The sequence below is a fragment of the Puma concolor genome, chromosome B4, assembly GCF_028749965.1.
Source record: "Puma concolor isolate L17-30 chromosome B4, mPumCon1.1.hap2, whole genome shotgun sequence".
Lineage (NCBI taxonomy): Eukaryota > Metazoa > Chordata > Mammalia > Carnivora > Felidae > Puma > Puma concolor.
In genome coordinates, this window is record NC_141673.1 from 17822676 (window position 1) to 17837831 (window position 15156).

Consider the following 15156-nt stretch of genomic DNA (forward strand, 5'->3'; position numbering starts at 1 on the left):
CGTGTTCCCTTCATTAAGCCCAATACAACGGGGAAAATGTTATTCAAAGATTTGCAAAGATTCCATCCTGTCTATTCAAATAGGTGTGGGCTCTGTTGGTTTTTCCAGGTGCTCTTGCTGGCCTCCCAGACGGCGCCCATCACAGCTCTAACCCCTTACTACACCAAAACCAGATGGGATGGAGCAGAAGAAGGAACTTGAAGGGTGATCTCTAATTTAGCTTTGAAAACCACACAACATGGGCTCCTGGGATGAAACTGCAGGGAACATTCTGCCAAGGGAGCCCTCAACTCCCAGTGCCCACCAATGGGCAGACCATGGTCATGGGTGGACAGCAATGGGAAGGCAGCCCAGGACAGAAGGAACCGGGTATATTTTTCTGCTTAAAGCCCAGTGGCCATGAGGCTCAAGGGACTCTTTGTAAAGCAGAGTTTCTCAAACTTTTCCACATCAGTGTCCCTCAGGGTAGAAGAAAATGAATGCTCAACCCCGGGGGCTTGGGGGTCTAGTCTGAAGCTGACCAGAAAGCCAGAACTGTATCTGCTCTTTTTAATTTCCTCTTTCAAATTCACCCAGATTTCACATTTTTCTCCGTCATACAGCTGCATTTGATTTAATACAAAAATAATGCTTAAAATTACTTATAAAAGTTTCCTAAAATTTTCTACCCTTTTTTTCAGGCAATGAATGCAATGTTGAAGTACGGAAGCTGTAAAATCCAGAAAATTTGGGCTGAATTGACAAGAGTTCATGCTGCAGAGCACATTCAGGACCTGGGCAATTTCTTCTCATGATATTTTGAGAATTCAGATGCTCCCAAACGTGTGGGTGCAGAAGGCAGATGGCGGGGAAGTCAGAGAAGAAAGTGCTGGCAGGGATGAAGTCGCGTGCTCCTCCTGGAAGTTCCTGTCCAGGGAGATTCTATAAACCATCTTCTTGCTGAGCAAGTAAGAAGCTTGGGTCAGATGGTGGACTTTCTGGGTCTTTGATCCTGCTCTCTTTTGGGGGCTGTTTTTACCTTGGGATAAAAAAACAGTTTTCCAAAGACATTTTCCATGAACAAAGATGACGGATTCTTTTGTTCCTGTTTTATTACCAAGATGGTAACTTTTGGCATCTTTAAACGAACCGAGCCTCCAAAGATTCAGTCTCCACAATCAACTCCATTCATATCTCATGTTTCATTGTCATCACATCAATTCTGTCATGTGTGGCAAAAAGAAAAGAAAAGAAAATGTGTGCTAAGTCAGGCTTTTAAGGAACTCTGCTAAATGAAGTAAACTTGGGAGCAAGGCTTTACCATTAGGCCAACACTGAACCCACATTTTTACCTTTTGTCTTAATTGGTCCATTTACTCCTTCTTGAAGGATAATAGTTTAAGCCTGAATTCAGTCCTTCAGAACTGGGAGTGCCTCTTCCCCTGACAAAGACAGCCAATGCCTGTACAAAATTCATCATTAAATTCACACCCATTTCGGGGCGCCTGGGTGGCTCAGTGGGTTAAGTGTCCAACTCTTGGTTTCGGCTCAGGTCATGATCTCATAGTTGGTGAGTTCGAGCCCCACATCGGGCTCTGTGCTGACAGCTCGGTGCCTGCCTGGGATTCTCTTTCTCCCCCCTCTTTCTGCCCCTCCCTCACTTGCTCTATATCTCTCTCAAATAAACAAACATTAAAAAAGACTCACACCCATTTTAATCCAAAGCTACGGAAAACGATGAGTAGCCAAATAACTTTTGTTTCTGCTTTTTTCAATGCTCCATAGAACACAATGAGAAACCACGAGAACCTTTCCGATGTGAGGTGTCCCTGTACAACGAGGCAATGCCTGCTGGGGAGTTCAGGTGAGAAATAACCTTGATCCTGGCTACTTTTGCTGCCCTTTTGCCTGTCACAGGACTGACCTTGTCTTTGCAACATGCTGGCACCTTGTGTTGGCACACTCTCCCCCCTAATCAATACTATGCTCGCTAGAATACAAATCTGGTTGAAAATCCTTCAGCAGGTATTTGACACATTACAAACTTACACACTTCTACGTGAGATCCTGTAGTACAGTGTCTGAGCCTGGACCCTGGAGCTGACCTCTTGCCCTGGATCCTACCCAGCTCTACCAGTCTCTGGCTGCACCTCAGTTTCTGCATCTCCTAAGCACCTCAGTTTCCTTATCTGTAAACCGGGCCTAACAGGAATGAGGATTCGAATGAGTTCATGGGCAGAGAGTCTTAACGCCTGACACGTAAGAGGAGCTACATGTGTGAGCTCTTTCTACAAGCCACCATGTCCAAGATGCCGTCACTTATAAAAAGTACACTATTATTGTATGTACCGTGAAGAAAGGGGGAAAAAATGCTGCCAATTAACTACGATGCAATGCTTTCGGATCTCTTAAAATGTTTGAGACTTCTCAAAAGTATTTATTTAAAAAAAACCTTTTTTTAACGTTTATTTATTTTTGAGACCGAGAGAGACAGAGCATGAACAGGGGAGGGTCAGAGAGAGGGAGACACAGAATCTGAAACAGGCTCCAGGCTCTGAGCTGTCAGCACAGAGCCCGACGCGGGGCTCGAACTCACAGACTGTGAGATCATGACCCGAGCCGAAGCCGGACGCTTAACCGACTGAGCCACCCAGGCGCCCCTCAAAAGTATTTATTTAGTGACTTGCGTGGATTTATCACAGGTCACCCTTGGGCGCGCCTAAAGAGGCAAAAAGCGGAAACAAGTGGTTAAGTTATTCGCAAAATGCTGCCAGAGTCCAAATCTTCTCAGTGATTTTTCAACTCAATGTTGTCAATGTTCATAGTTTTCAACACAAAGTCAGCGCTCCGGGCAATCGATGGCGTGAGGAGGAAGCGTTTCTCTCAAGGCTGCTGAACTGGGTTTCTGAAAGAAGGTGTCAGGCAATGACAACCATGTCACGACCTTGTGTCAAAGACAATAAGACATATTCCGATTATGCAGCTGCTAAAAACGTGTGTGGAGGGGGTGGGCACTGCATCTTAGAATCAATGAAATGTGTTAATAATAATACATTCTAAGCAGAGCAGACGAAGCTTACTAAAATGGTGGCATCATGCAAACCCATGCCTGTATCAAATTGCAAAGGACTGTTAACCTCGGTCACGATCCCAATCAGTTGTTCAAATGCAGCTTCTGAAAACATTCCATTTGTCATTCCCCAAGGGCACGGTGTTCAGCTTGGCTGTTTCATTTTGACCCAGATCAGGTGCACACAGTCTTTGCCAAAGTTTCTCCTGGGATGTGCAGGTTCCCATCCAAGGAGTTCTGAAAGGAAAGGTCAAGTCATTTTTTATTCGTGTGTTTGATCATGCAGTTGAATGAGAGAGCGGCAAGCCCAGGGTTGATTCCCTTCTGATGGCCTCTTCTCTTTATCCCCTCTGGGTTTTGCTCATCTTTCAAGAGCCCCCCGCCCCCACCGCCCCAGGGTAGTAGAATTCTGTGATTCTTGCTCAAATCAGGATGCAGTACAATCAATCACCTGGAGAGCGTGGTAAAAATGCAGAGAAAGGACCCCACTCGGGAACCGGACTAAAGAGACTCTGGAAGTGAGACCCAAGAGTCTGCATCTTAGAGAACTGGACCCGGGGCGCCTGGGTGGCTCAGTCTGTTAAGTGGCTGACTCCTGATTTCGGCTCAGGTCATGATCTCAAGGTTCGTGAGATCGAGCCCCGTGTCTTCACTGTCAGTGCAGAGGCTCTTGGGATTCTCTCCTTCTCTCTCTGCTCCTCCCCTGCTTGGCTCTCTCTGTCCCTGTCTCTCTCTCTAAATAAACAGACATTAAAAAAAAAAAAAAACAACTGGATCCTCCCCATGATTCTGATATAACCGAAGTTTGTAGGTCACAGCGCTAAAAAAAAACAGACGGTAGGAAAAAAAACGGGCAGAAGATGGGTCCAAGGACACGGCAGGAGAACATTAAAAAACGTCCTTACGACGTATTTTCAAAAAGTGCTTCTGTTGCCGCTGCTTTTTAAAGGTGATATATTGACTTTATAGTGCTGTTAAAATGGAGTGAAAGATGTGGGGGAAGCTGTGGAAAAGGCCGGTTCAGGCTTTGTACCCACCATCAGAAGCACTATCCCAGCCGTGTGAAAATTGGAAATACGCTGTCGCACCCCGTGGGCTGAAGGCTGGGACCCTCAAGATCACAGGGTGACCACCAGGGAAGGTGGGGTAATGTGCTCGCCACGCAGTCCCCGGAAATGGCAACCAACTGGTTCACCTGTCCAGAAATTACTGCACAGTTCTTTTGAAGAAATAAAACACAGCGGCCACCGTAGAAGAGGTTAAGGGTATTTTTAACTGCTCAAAACCCCAGCAGTCTTACAAAATAATTATTTCCATTCATTAATGACGGCTTTCTAATTTTAATTCTTACACACCCACACAATCCTTACATGATTTTAATCACAGCAGGTATACACATATATATGATTTTACGCATACATTTTTCTCCTAATATTATTCTGTAAACTTTCCTCATGTTTCACAGTCGCCGTATGATTTTAAATAACAGCACGGCATTTCTTTTCACTGATACACCACAGCTTACTTAACCAAACTCCACTGTTTCTTCTAGCTGTTCCATGTTACAGGCAACGCTGTGATGAAAATCTTTTGCACAGGGCATTCTTACACACCTACAGCTTCAAATGATGTCCGTTTTCATTCCTGTCCCGTGCGCTTCCTCGGTTTTCCGACACCTCATTGTTGCCGTCACTGGCTGACGATACGTACTGAGGACTGACAGAGTGGCAGAGAAGCCCGACCCTTGGGGAAGTTACTGAACTCTATTAGATGAAAATTTATTCCTGAAGTCTCACTGTGGGCTAGCTTTCCCACTTCCCATCTTCTCCTTCTTACCCCAGGAAGAATTATTATTAATCACAAACATATTAAAGAAGAGGGGTGGGGGGCGCCTGGGTGGCGCAGTCGGTTAAGCGTCCGACTTCAGCCAGGTCACGATCTCGCGCTCCGTGAGTTCGAGCCCCGCGTCGGGCTCTGGGCTGATGGCTCAGAGCCTGGAGCCTGTTTCCGATTCTGTGTCTCCCTCTCTCTCTGCCCCTCGCCCGTTCATGCTCTGTCTCTCTCTGTCCCAAAAATAAATAAACGTTGAAAAAAAAAAAAAAAAAAAAAGAAGAGGGGTGGGGAGGAGGAGGAGGAGGAAGGGTAGGAAGAAAGGGGAGTCAGGAAATGTGGGTGGCTGGGGCGGGGCGTCTGGGTGGCTCAGTGGTTAAGCGTCTGACTTCGGTGTGACTCGGGCTCGGGTCACGATCTCATGGTTCGTAAGTTCGAGCCCCCCATCAGTGCTGTCAGCGCGGAGCCGGCTTTGGGATCCTCTGTCCCCCTCTCTCTCTGCCCCTCCCCCACTCGAAATCCCCGTCCCTTCCTCCCTCTCTCTCTCTCTCTGAAAAATAAGTAAATATTAAAAAGAAAAGAAAAAGAAATGTGGACTGGAAGCTGGGTCAAACAAGGAAGTAGATATTCCCCCCTGAAGCCTCCAGAAACAATGCAGCTCTACCAACCCCTAGATTATAGACTTCTGGCCTCTGGAACTGTTACCGAATAACTCTGCGCTGTTGAAGGCACTAAGTTTACGGGCCTTTGTTGCAGCAGTACTAGGAAACGGATGTAGCTGCTCTTCAGGCAGGGCTGGGGAGGACACAGAACCTCACGACAGGAGAGACCGTATAAATAGCCGCTAACACCCAACCATCGAGTGCTTGCTCTGTGCCGCACGCATATCTACCCAGATTCAAGCCGCACAGCACTGTGAGGTGAGTGCCATTATTATCCGCGTGCGACAGACCCGAACCTGAGGCTCGCCACGGTTGAGTAGCTTCGCCAAGGTGGCACAGCCTGGGAGGGGTTGATTCAGGACTTGGACTTAATCCAGCCAGGAGCAGTGGTGGGTGCCTGGCATCCCGGCTACTTAGGGGGCTGAGCTGAGGCAGGAGGACGGCTTGAACCCCGGAGTTCTGGGCCATCGTGGGCTGTGCCTATGGGACGTCGGCGCTCAGTGCGGCATCCGTGGGGTGACCTCCTGGCAGCGGGGGAACACCAGGTTGCCTCAGGAGGGGTGAACTGGCCCAGGGCAACAGCAGAGCGGGTCGGATTTTAGACCCAGTCCAGAATCTAGCAAAGATGCTGTGCAAGAGTTTCCCAAGGCACGTGGTTTGTGGCGAGGGGGGTGGGGGGGACCTACCTTGGACCTTCCAGCTGACTCCAGAGGACTCTTGCCTTGGAGTATGCTTGATGAGGGGGAGGGGGAGGGGTCGGTGGGACTCTGCAGGGGGCTGGAGCTGGTGGAGGGTGTTGAAAGGCAGGCCCAGAAGGGAACGAGGTGGATTCTTCAGCACTCTGCGCCGGGCCCAGCTCTGGGTTATCACCGCTTCCTAAGCAGACAGAGGCTCTGGGTGGCCGGCCTTGTCTCAGTGTGGACGTAGTCTCTCCAGCTGCTCTTTGGTGCTTCTGTACCTCACAGCCGCCCCCCAGCACCACCCTCTCAAGCCTTCACGCCTCTGTCCACAGGGAAGTCTGAGAAAGGGTTGGCAAACTCCACCAGCCCGGAGCTCCTGGGGCCCTTGCAGGCTCCAGGCTCTAGAGTTCATCTCCCAGAAAGAACAAAATGCCCCACAGGCCGGGCTTGCCGAACTGAGCCTCGTACAGCCACCACTGGCCGCTGCAGGTAACTGTGTGTTCGGAGCGCCACCTAGTGGTGCCCAGGCTCCCCTGAGTTTCTTCCCAAATCTGATCTCGAGGAAGGGGCTGCCACCTCCCTTCCTCCAGGGAGGTTTAGGTGACTGAGAGGGTCTCCAGCCCTGGGCTGCAGGACACTTTAGAGATGCCCAAGGCCAGCTGGTTCCCTGAAACACTGAATTTACATGGAGCCTGCCCCATCCTGGGCTCTGCCTGAGGGTCCAGAATGCGGGCTCTGGGTTGAGATACAGAATACGGTTTTTTGTCATTTATCAGCTCTGTGACCTGAATGAGTGTGGGGAAGGCGTGGGGGGAATCAGCATCTTATTTCAATGTGAGAGGAACTAATGGAGGAGAGTGAATTTTAAAAAGCTGTTGAGAACACATTTTTTGACAACTTAGATAAAATGGACCAATTCCTCGAAAAACGCAAAGACTCACTTAATATGAGCTAGAAAATTTGAATATGCCTACAACTGTTAAGGAAATTGAATTTGTAATTTGAAAACGCCCAAAAAAAGAAGTCTCCAGACCCAGATGGTTTCACTGGAATTCTACCAAGTGTTTAAAGAAGAATTAACACTATCTCTGTACATTCTCCATCAGAAAATACAAGAAGCAGGAAAACACTTCCCAATTCACTGTATGACACGAGTATGACCATGATATCAAAACCAGACAAAGACAGTACAAAAAAGAAAACTATAGATCAATGTCCCTGTGAACATAGACATAAAAATCAATAATGAAATATTAGCAAGTAGAATTCAGCTAAATACAGGAGGAATTGTACGCCATAACCTAGGGATACGAGGCTGATTCAATATTTGAAAAATCAATGAATGGAATCCACCGTATTAATAGGCTAAAGAAGAAAATTCACATGATCATATAAATTGATGCGGAAATAGCATTGACAAAATTCAATGCCCATTCATGTTAAAAACTCACAGAAAAATAGGAATAAAGAATCACTTTCTCAACTTGATAAAGAACATCTACAAAAAACACCCTACAGCTAACATACCTAATGGTGAAAGACTGATGAATGTTTCTCCTTAAGCCTGGGAAGAAGGCAAAGTGTCTACTCTCACTACTCTTATTCTACACAGTGCTGTAAGGTCTAGACAATGAAGTAAGGCAAAAAACAATGACAACAGCAACAACAACAACAAATGGAAATGAAAGGCATACAGACTAGAAAAGAGGATACATTTGCAGAGGACATGATTGTCCATGTATAAAAATTATTGTATTTCTATATACTATGAACAGATGGACATCAAAGTTATAAAAACAGTATCATTTACAGTTGTTCACAAAAAGGTGAGATATTTAGGTGTAAATCAACAAAACATTTACGGGACTTGTATGCTGAAAACTACAAAATATTTAGAGAGAAATAAAAAATCTAAAGAGACATACCATGTTCATAGATTGGCAGGTTCAATATAGTGAGGATGTTAATTCTCTCCAAATTGCTATACAGGTTTAACCCAATTTCTATCAAACTCCCAGCAAGATTTTTGTAGACATAGACAAGATTATTCTAAACTTTATATGGGAAGGGAAAGGAACTAGAATAGGTAAAACAATTTTGAAAGAGAAGAATAAAGTAGGAGGAATCAGCCCACTCAATTTCAAGACTTATTATGAAGCCAGAGTAATCAAGGGTGTGTGGTATTGGTAGAGGAATAGACACATAGATCAATGAAAAAGAACAGAGAACCCAGAAATAGATCTATACAAACATACCCAACTGATTCTGGGTAGGTGCAAAAGTAATTCAATGGAGGAAAGGTAGCCTCTGCATTTAACACATGGTGGTCGTGTGATGGGACATCTGTAGGCAAACAAAGAAACAAAACCCTTAATCTAAACCACACACTCTTGTACAAAAATTAACTCTAAATTTGTCGCGGACTTAAATGTTGAACATAAAACTATAAAACGTTGAGGAAAAGACAGAGGAGACAATCTCTGGGATCTAGGTTTAGGTTATTTTAATTTAGTTTTGAAAATACAAAACGCAAACATACTACAATCTATTTCAAAAAAAGTAGGAAGCATTTTCTTTCCTTCACCTTCCCAGCTGCGGCCCTTTCCTACAGAAATGAAGAAATTACATGGGAAACTTTTAAAGATACTAATGTCCAAGTTTCAATCCGATTCACTTGGTCTAGGGTAGCGCCTGAACATCTGCACTTTGGCAAGCTCCCGGGTGATTCTAATGTGCAGCCAGGTTGAGAGCCACTTTGTGAAATGCAGAGCTCCCACAAAACACCTCAGTACAGTGGTTTCCCAAGGGTGGCCCCTGACCATGCTGCAGCATCACCTGGGAGCTTGTTAGAAGCGCCCATTCTCAGGCCCCACCCCAGACCTGCTGAATCAGAAACAGCCACCCATGTTTCAACAAGCCCTCCCTCCAGGGGATTCTGATGCCCACTCAAGTTTGAGAACCTCTGCCTCCGTAGACCAATTCTGACACAGACAGGAGCAGCTGGTTCACAAACAAGAAAATACACGACATTGAAAAGCACTGAGAGTACTGTTCAACCTCCCTGGTGATCAAAAGAGAAGCAACATAAAAACAGCAGGGAAATTCCACCTGACACCCGTCCAATGAGCAAATTCAGAAATACATCCAACGAAAGACAATACTTTACGCTTGCCTTTTCACACAACTGAGGTAACCAACCATCCGGTGTGACTAGGACTGAGGGGGTTCCCAGAAGTGGGGCCTTTCTGTGCTAAAGCCAGGACAATTTGGTCCCTTTATACAAGACTTATCAGATTAATATAATCATTGCTTACTCTGTTTTCCCCATTAGACAGTGATCCACAGGGGCAGAACCCTGTGTTTCTCATATTCTATCATGGTCTCTACCCTTGAACATAATATATATTTGGAGATGGAAGAAAGAAAGGAAGAAACAGAGAGAAAGGAAGGGAAGGGGGAAGGAAGGACGATAAAGCATTCCGGGGCAGTCAGTTTCTCCTTCAGTATTTTTACAGTCCCAGACACACACCACGATTTTAATTCTGACTGTGCTACATTACAGCTACTTATTTATAGGTCTTTCTCCCTCAAGAACCCACGAGCTCCTCCTGTGCATGGACTATATCCTACCACCGTGGTATAATCAAAGACGTCAGCGCCTACAGGTTAGGAGACTGAGTGCTGAACTCAAGGCTTCCTGGGTTCAAATCCTGACTCTGGATTATCAGCTGTGTGCTCTTGGACAAGCTAACTCACCTTGCTCTACTTCAGCATCATCTGACAAATGGGTATGAGGAGAATAGCACAGGACCTACCTCGCGGGGTTGTTGTGAGAATTTCACACTGACTAACGCACGTTAAAATGGTGCCCGGGAAATACAGAATGCTCAATGCAGTTAGCTATTATCATTAGTAACGGAAAGGGATCCACAAGCCCCATGTGAAGGACTGAAGTTACCTTGTAGTGATCAGGAAGCTGCAGGTGGCTGTATTTTCTAGATGGGGGACAGACAGCAGTGTGACTACCTCCAAACGGTCGGGAGGGAACTTTGTAGGGGTGGGAAGACGATGCAGGAGGCTGCAGGCTACCACGGGGCTCCTCTTGCCCATGTCCTCCTTCTGTGCCCCCTACTCATTACCCCATGAACACCAGACACCCCAGTGTCCCTGGGGTCCTCAGAGTGCCTAGCCTACAACTACACTTTCACAGGCATGGTCCCTGGAGAGGGACAAGGGGCTCTGACCGGAAAGTCATATTTGGGGGAGCAGACCCTTTGGTTCATTACTGAATCCCTAGGACCTGGTTTCTAGCACAACATATGCATTCGGGGACTATGTATAAACTGACTGATTTTAATGAGTGTAAATCCTTCTTTTAATCCCGTTCGTTAACCACCTTACCTCTGGTTCTGCCCTCGACGGTGCACTTCCTAGCTGGATCTTTCCTGTTGGGTCACGAATCAGGAAGCAGAATGGCCAAAGTTACTCCACGGGCATTTAGCTGAAGGAGGCGGAACCCAGGTCCACACAAGAACCCGCGTGTGAATGTTCATAGCAGCTTTATTCACGACTATCGAAACTTGGAAGCTACGACCCAGACACCCTTCAGCAGGTGAACGGATAAATAAACTGTGGCACATCCAGACAATGGAATATTATTCAGTGCTAAGAAAGAAGTGAGCTAGGGGTGCCTGGGTGGCTCAGTCAGTTAAGCGTCTGACTCTTGGTTTCCGCTCAGGTCATGGCTTCACGGTTCGGGAGCTCAAGCCCCACTGTGGGCTCTGTGCCAACAGGTGGTACCTGCCCGGGATTCTCTCGCTGTCTCTGTCTCTGTCTCTCAAAATAAATAAGTAAACTTAAAAAAAAAAAAAAACGAAATGAGCTAGCAAGCCATAAAAAGACACGAAGGGACCTCGAATGCATACTGCTATGTGAAAGCAGCTCATGTGAAAAGGCTACGTACGTACTGCACGACTCCGATTTTCTGGCACTCTGGAAAAGGCAAAACTAGGGAGACAGTGGAAAGACCGGTGGCTGTCAGGGGTTAGGGGGACGGGTGCCTAGGAGGGGTACAGAGGGTTTTTAGGGCTGTGAAACTCATTTTGAAAACTAAATAGCCCCATCTATAAACTCTCCAGGCCTCCACCGCTCCCCACAGTCCGCCCCCCCCCCTCGACTTGAGAGCTAGCAAAGGGAAAGAAAACATGTTGGATTAACTAGGCGAGACTTCACACTGTCTTCATCACCACCCTTTTTAGGGACCTAAAAAGGGGCACCCTTTTCAGGCGCCCCCTTTGTCCCGCCTCCTCACTGGCATTCACAACGCAGTCTCGGCCCTGACGCACGGAGCTTGTCTTTCCCATGGAGTTAACCATGCAGTTGGGCAGGATGAGAAGACAGGGGCTTGGGAAACGAATAAAGGCTGAATTGGCACCAGTCTCCCCCTCCCAGATCCCAGAATGGATCCTCCCTACTGTGTGCCTCCCCGCCCCGCCCGGGACGTGCTACCAAAGACACCTCAGCAAGCTCATTTCTTTATCCCTTTCCTGGACCCAGAGTTGTTAAGGACAGGGATCCCGTTCATTCATGGTTAGGTGAGCCAGCCCCCCGCCCCACCACGAGGTAGCAGGGACTACGCTAAACATGGAAGACAGAGACGAATAAGACACAGCCACAGCCTCTGGCAAGTGTTCGATGCAGGAGCCTCGTGTCTTGCTCATTTCTGCATCCTTGGCGTTTAGCACAGCACCTCGCAAATAAAAGACATGTTTGTTGAAGGAATGGATGAAAGTCCCTACATGACTCCACATCAGGTTGCAGAAAGCGCCACCACCGAAATCCATTCCGAGTTCTCTGGCCATCTAGGCTTGGCCCTGGGGGAGGGGCAGCGATGAAGGCAGGAAGGGTCCAAGTCACCTAAGGACGGAAGGCGGCTTTTATTGTCACAGATCGACAGCCAGGCCGGCCAGCTCAGCATCCCGACAGCCCAGCGCTGCCCTCGGTGTGAGAGAGTGTAGCTTGGAGAACTGTCCTCCCAGGAGAGGAAACGTATTGACAGGTACCTCTCTTGTCCTTTGAATTTTTTCTCCCTTTAACAAAAATGGGACCTTATATAGTACGTACTATTTTGTGACTCTGGGGGATTTCCTCCGTAGAACATACGAACGTTTGCAGTAAGGGAAATAAATCAAAACCGCCAAGAGCCTCCTGGCGGCCCGGGGCAGGATTTGCCACACTGTCTACATTTTGGAGCTAGGAGTATGTTTAAGAGAGAAACAAACACCCAAACTTTCAGCGTCCAGAACGTCTGCAGTTTGCATTCATGGAGAGGGGAACGTGGGGTACAGTCACTCTGCTGCTTTGTGGGAGAAACTGGCCTCATAAGGCAGAAGGAGGTCGTGCGGGGTGAGGATGAAGTCCTCCCCCCGGGGAGGAAAGCCCGTCTGTGTTTGGATGCCGGCTTTTCCTACTGCAAGCTGGGTGACCCTGGGCCAACCACTCGCCCTGTCTGGGCCTCGTCCTGAAGAGCTGCGGAGGAGACTACAGAAGATGAAACTAGCTCAGCAGGGACCTCGCTAGTGTTGAAGGGATGAGAGCAGTCAGTAAGCTTGCCTTCGTGGATGGCAGAGCCGAGAAGTGAAAGCCTTTGCTTTTCCTGCAAATGCCACGTTGACCCAGCTACACACTCCGTCCCCGCTAGTCCGTCTGCTCCGACTCACGTAACTGGGAGGCCCAGAAATTGGGCTAGAAGGAAGGACCCAACAGGAGCCTCGGGAGACCCTCTCTCAATGGCCCCAAATGGCTTCTGCCCACCCTGGTGGCGCTGGGGTGCTCTGCGTGGGGCAGAGCCCAGGCCGGCCCCACCTGGACCTCCACAGAGACCTATTTCGGTGTCCCGGAATGTGGTTGTTGCAAATGAGGGCCTGGATGGTTCGATGCTGCGGTTCCAGGAGCAAGTCAACCAAATACCTGGGCAGGACACCAGCAGGTCTCACAAAGAGTCAAACTGTCTCGTTAAGGCCACGGGCTGCCCGGCGGGAAGAGGTGTGAGAATGTTTCCGCAAGTGCCGGGGTGCTCTGTCAGGCCACAGGTGGGTGCCCCAGCGAGAGGGGGCCGAGGGGGCACTGGACAGGCTGCGGGCTCGGAGGTCTGCGCTCGGCTGCAGGGACAGAGCAGAGGGAAGGGAAGGGGCCGGTGCAAGGCTTCTTTCCACGTGATACAACCACACAGACCTGGTGGTTGGAAAACTGCACCCCTGGCTTGTGTACTAAAGTTGGGGTGGGGGGCAGAAGGAACAGATTTGGAAATAAAGCCTGAAAAGCCCTCTGTCCAATCCCCTCTGTTGGCGAAGCTTGCCCGCTCCAGATTATAGCACCTTGGTTGCTGGAGGCTCTTTGCACTGAGAATTCTGAGACCAGCGTGCATTTGCCAAGAATAATTTTGCCAGGTCTGAACCGCTCTGCACCAGGAGGTGGGAGGTGGAAATTTTCAAAAGCCCCCGATCCAAGGAGGCCTTTCACAGCTCACCAAATAGACCCTGGAAAATAGCAAACTGGATCTCATCTCTTTAGAAAGTACTGAAGGGGTTTGTTTCTTTAAAAATATTCTAGACTCCACTGTAGAAGTTATCACAAGTGTTACTTACTTGCTCATAAGCCCACTGATTTTATATGATAATAACCTTATGTCTCAATGTACCTTCTAATGTATATCTTGATTTACATGTTTATGTTGTTTTAATCAAGTGTTTTTAAATTTCCATCTGTAGCTTTTTCTTTTATAGTCTATAAACACTTTCCCATGTTTTTATGCTCTCCATGTTAATTCTAAAAATTTTTTAAATGTTTATTTATTTTTGAGAGACAGAGAGAGACAGCATGAACGGGGAGGGCACAGACAGAGAGAGGGGACACACAGATTTTGCAGCAGGCTCCAAGCTCTGAGCTGTCAGTACAGTGGCCGACAGGGATCAAACTCAGGAACCGTGAAGTCATGACCTGAACCGAAGTCAGATGCTTAACCGACTGAGCCACCCAGGTGCCCTTCTCTGTGCTAATTCTACCAATAGTATCCATTCCATTGTATTTAATACCATAGATTTCTTCTTTTTCTGTTTATTTATTTTTTTGAGAGAGAGAGGGAGAGAGCAAGCCAGGGAGGGGCAGAGAGAGAGGGAGAGAGAACCCCAAGCAGACTCTGTAATGTCAGTGCAGAGCCCCGTGCAGAAGCCACAAACCACGAAACCGTGACCCGAGCCAAAAGTAAGAGTCGGACACTGACTGGGCCACCCAGGTGCCCAAATACCATAGATTTCTTAACCAGACCGTAAAAAATCGTTTTTAACTATTATAAATAATGCTGCAATGAACATCTCATGCCAACTACTTAAATTAATTTTCAGTTATGTGTTCAGCACATACTTATTGGACGCCTATTATGTTAGGCCCTGGGGATAAGTGAAAAAACAGACACGGTCTCTGCCCCAAAGGCTAACAAACATTTTCCATCTTAATAATGTGCAGATTTTTCTCAAATGCAACAATAATCCTCTGATGTAAACAGGGTAGCACCCACTGCCAAGAGAGCACGCCGGGGCCTGGGACACGCAGAGCGGGGGGCTAATCAACAACATTCCTGTCTCACCCGCTCCCTCCTCAGCTCCCAACACACACACACACACACACACACACACACACACACACACACACACAGCACAGGGGAGTTCAGGACAGACAGCAAATGGGAGCCCACAGCCCCAGGACCGAGGCTGAGGACAGAGGCCCCACTGTAGCAGGACCTTGCTGCCCCACCACAGGGCACGGGTCTGGGCCTCTGCGGGCCTCTCCCACTCCCCTCCCCACAACTCATGCACCCGGGGGCCTCCCCTGTAAAGCGCTGGGATTTGGGGTGCAAGGCGGGTAGAAAGGATGCTTC

General features: G+C 47.9%; 1 protein-coding gene across 2 annotated transcripts in view; it reads right to left on the minus strand.

The window, feature by feature from the left end:
• Positions 1-1071: 1071 nt before the first annotated feature.
• TXNRD1 (thioredoxin reductase 1) overlaps positions 1072-15156 on the minus strand; it is a 105101-nt gene continuing 91016 nt past the window's right edge. The window contains exons 14-15 of one of the 2 annotated variants that reach the window (XR_015253384.1): positions 3117-3286; positions 1072-2884 (exon numbers count right to left, since the gene is read on the minus strand). Coding sequence is in view for 1 of the 2 variants with exons in the window: in XM_086712491.1 (XP_086568617.1) it covers positions 3224-3286 (63 nt within the window). In the remaining variant the exon portion in view is untranslated. Of the gene's footprint in view, positions 3287-15156 lie in introns of both variants that reach the window. The other variant, XM_086712491.1, reaches the window with a different exon arrangement.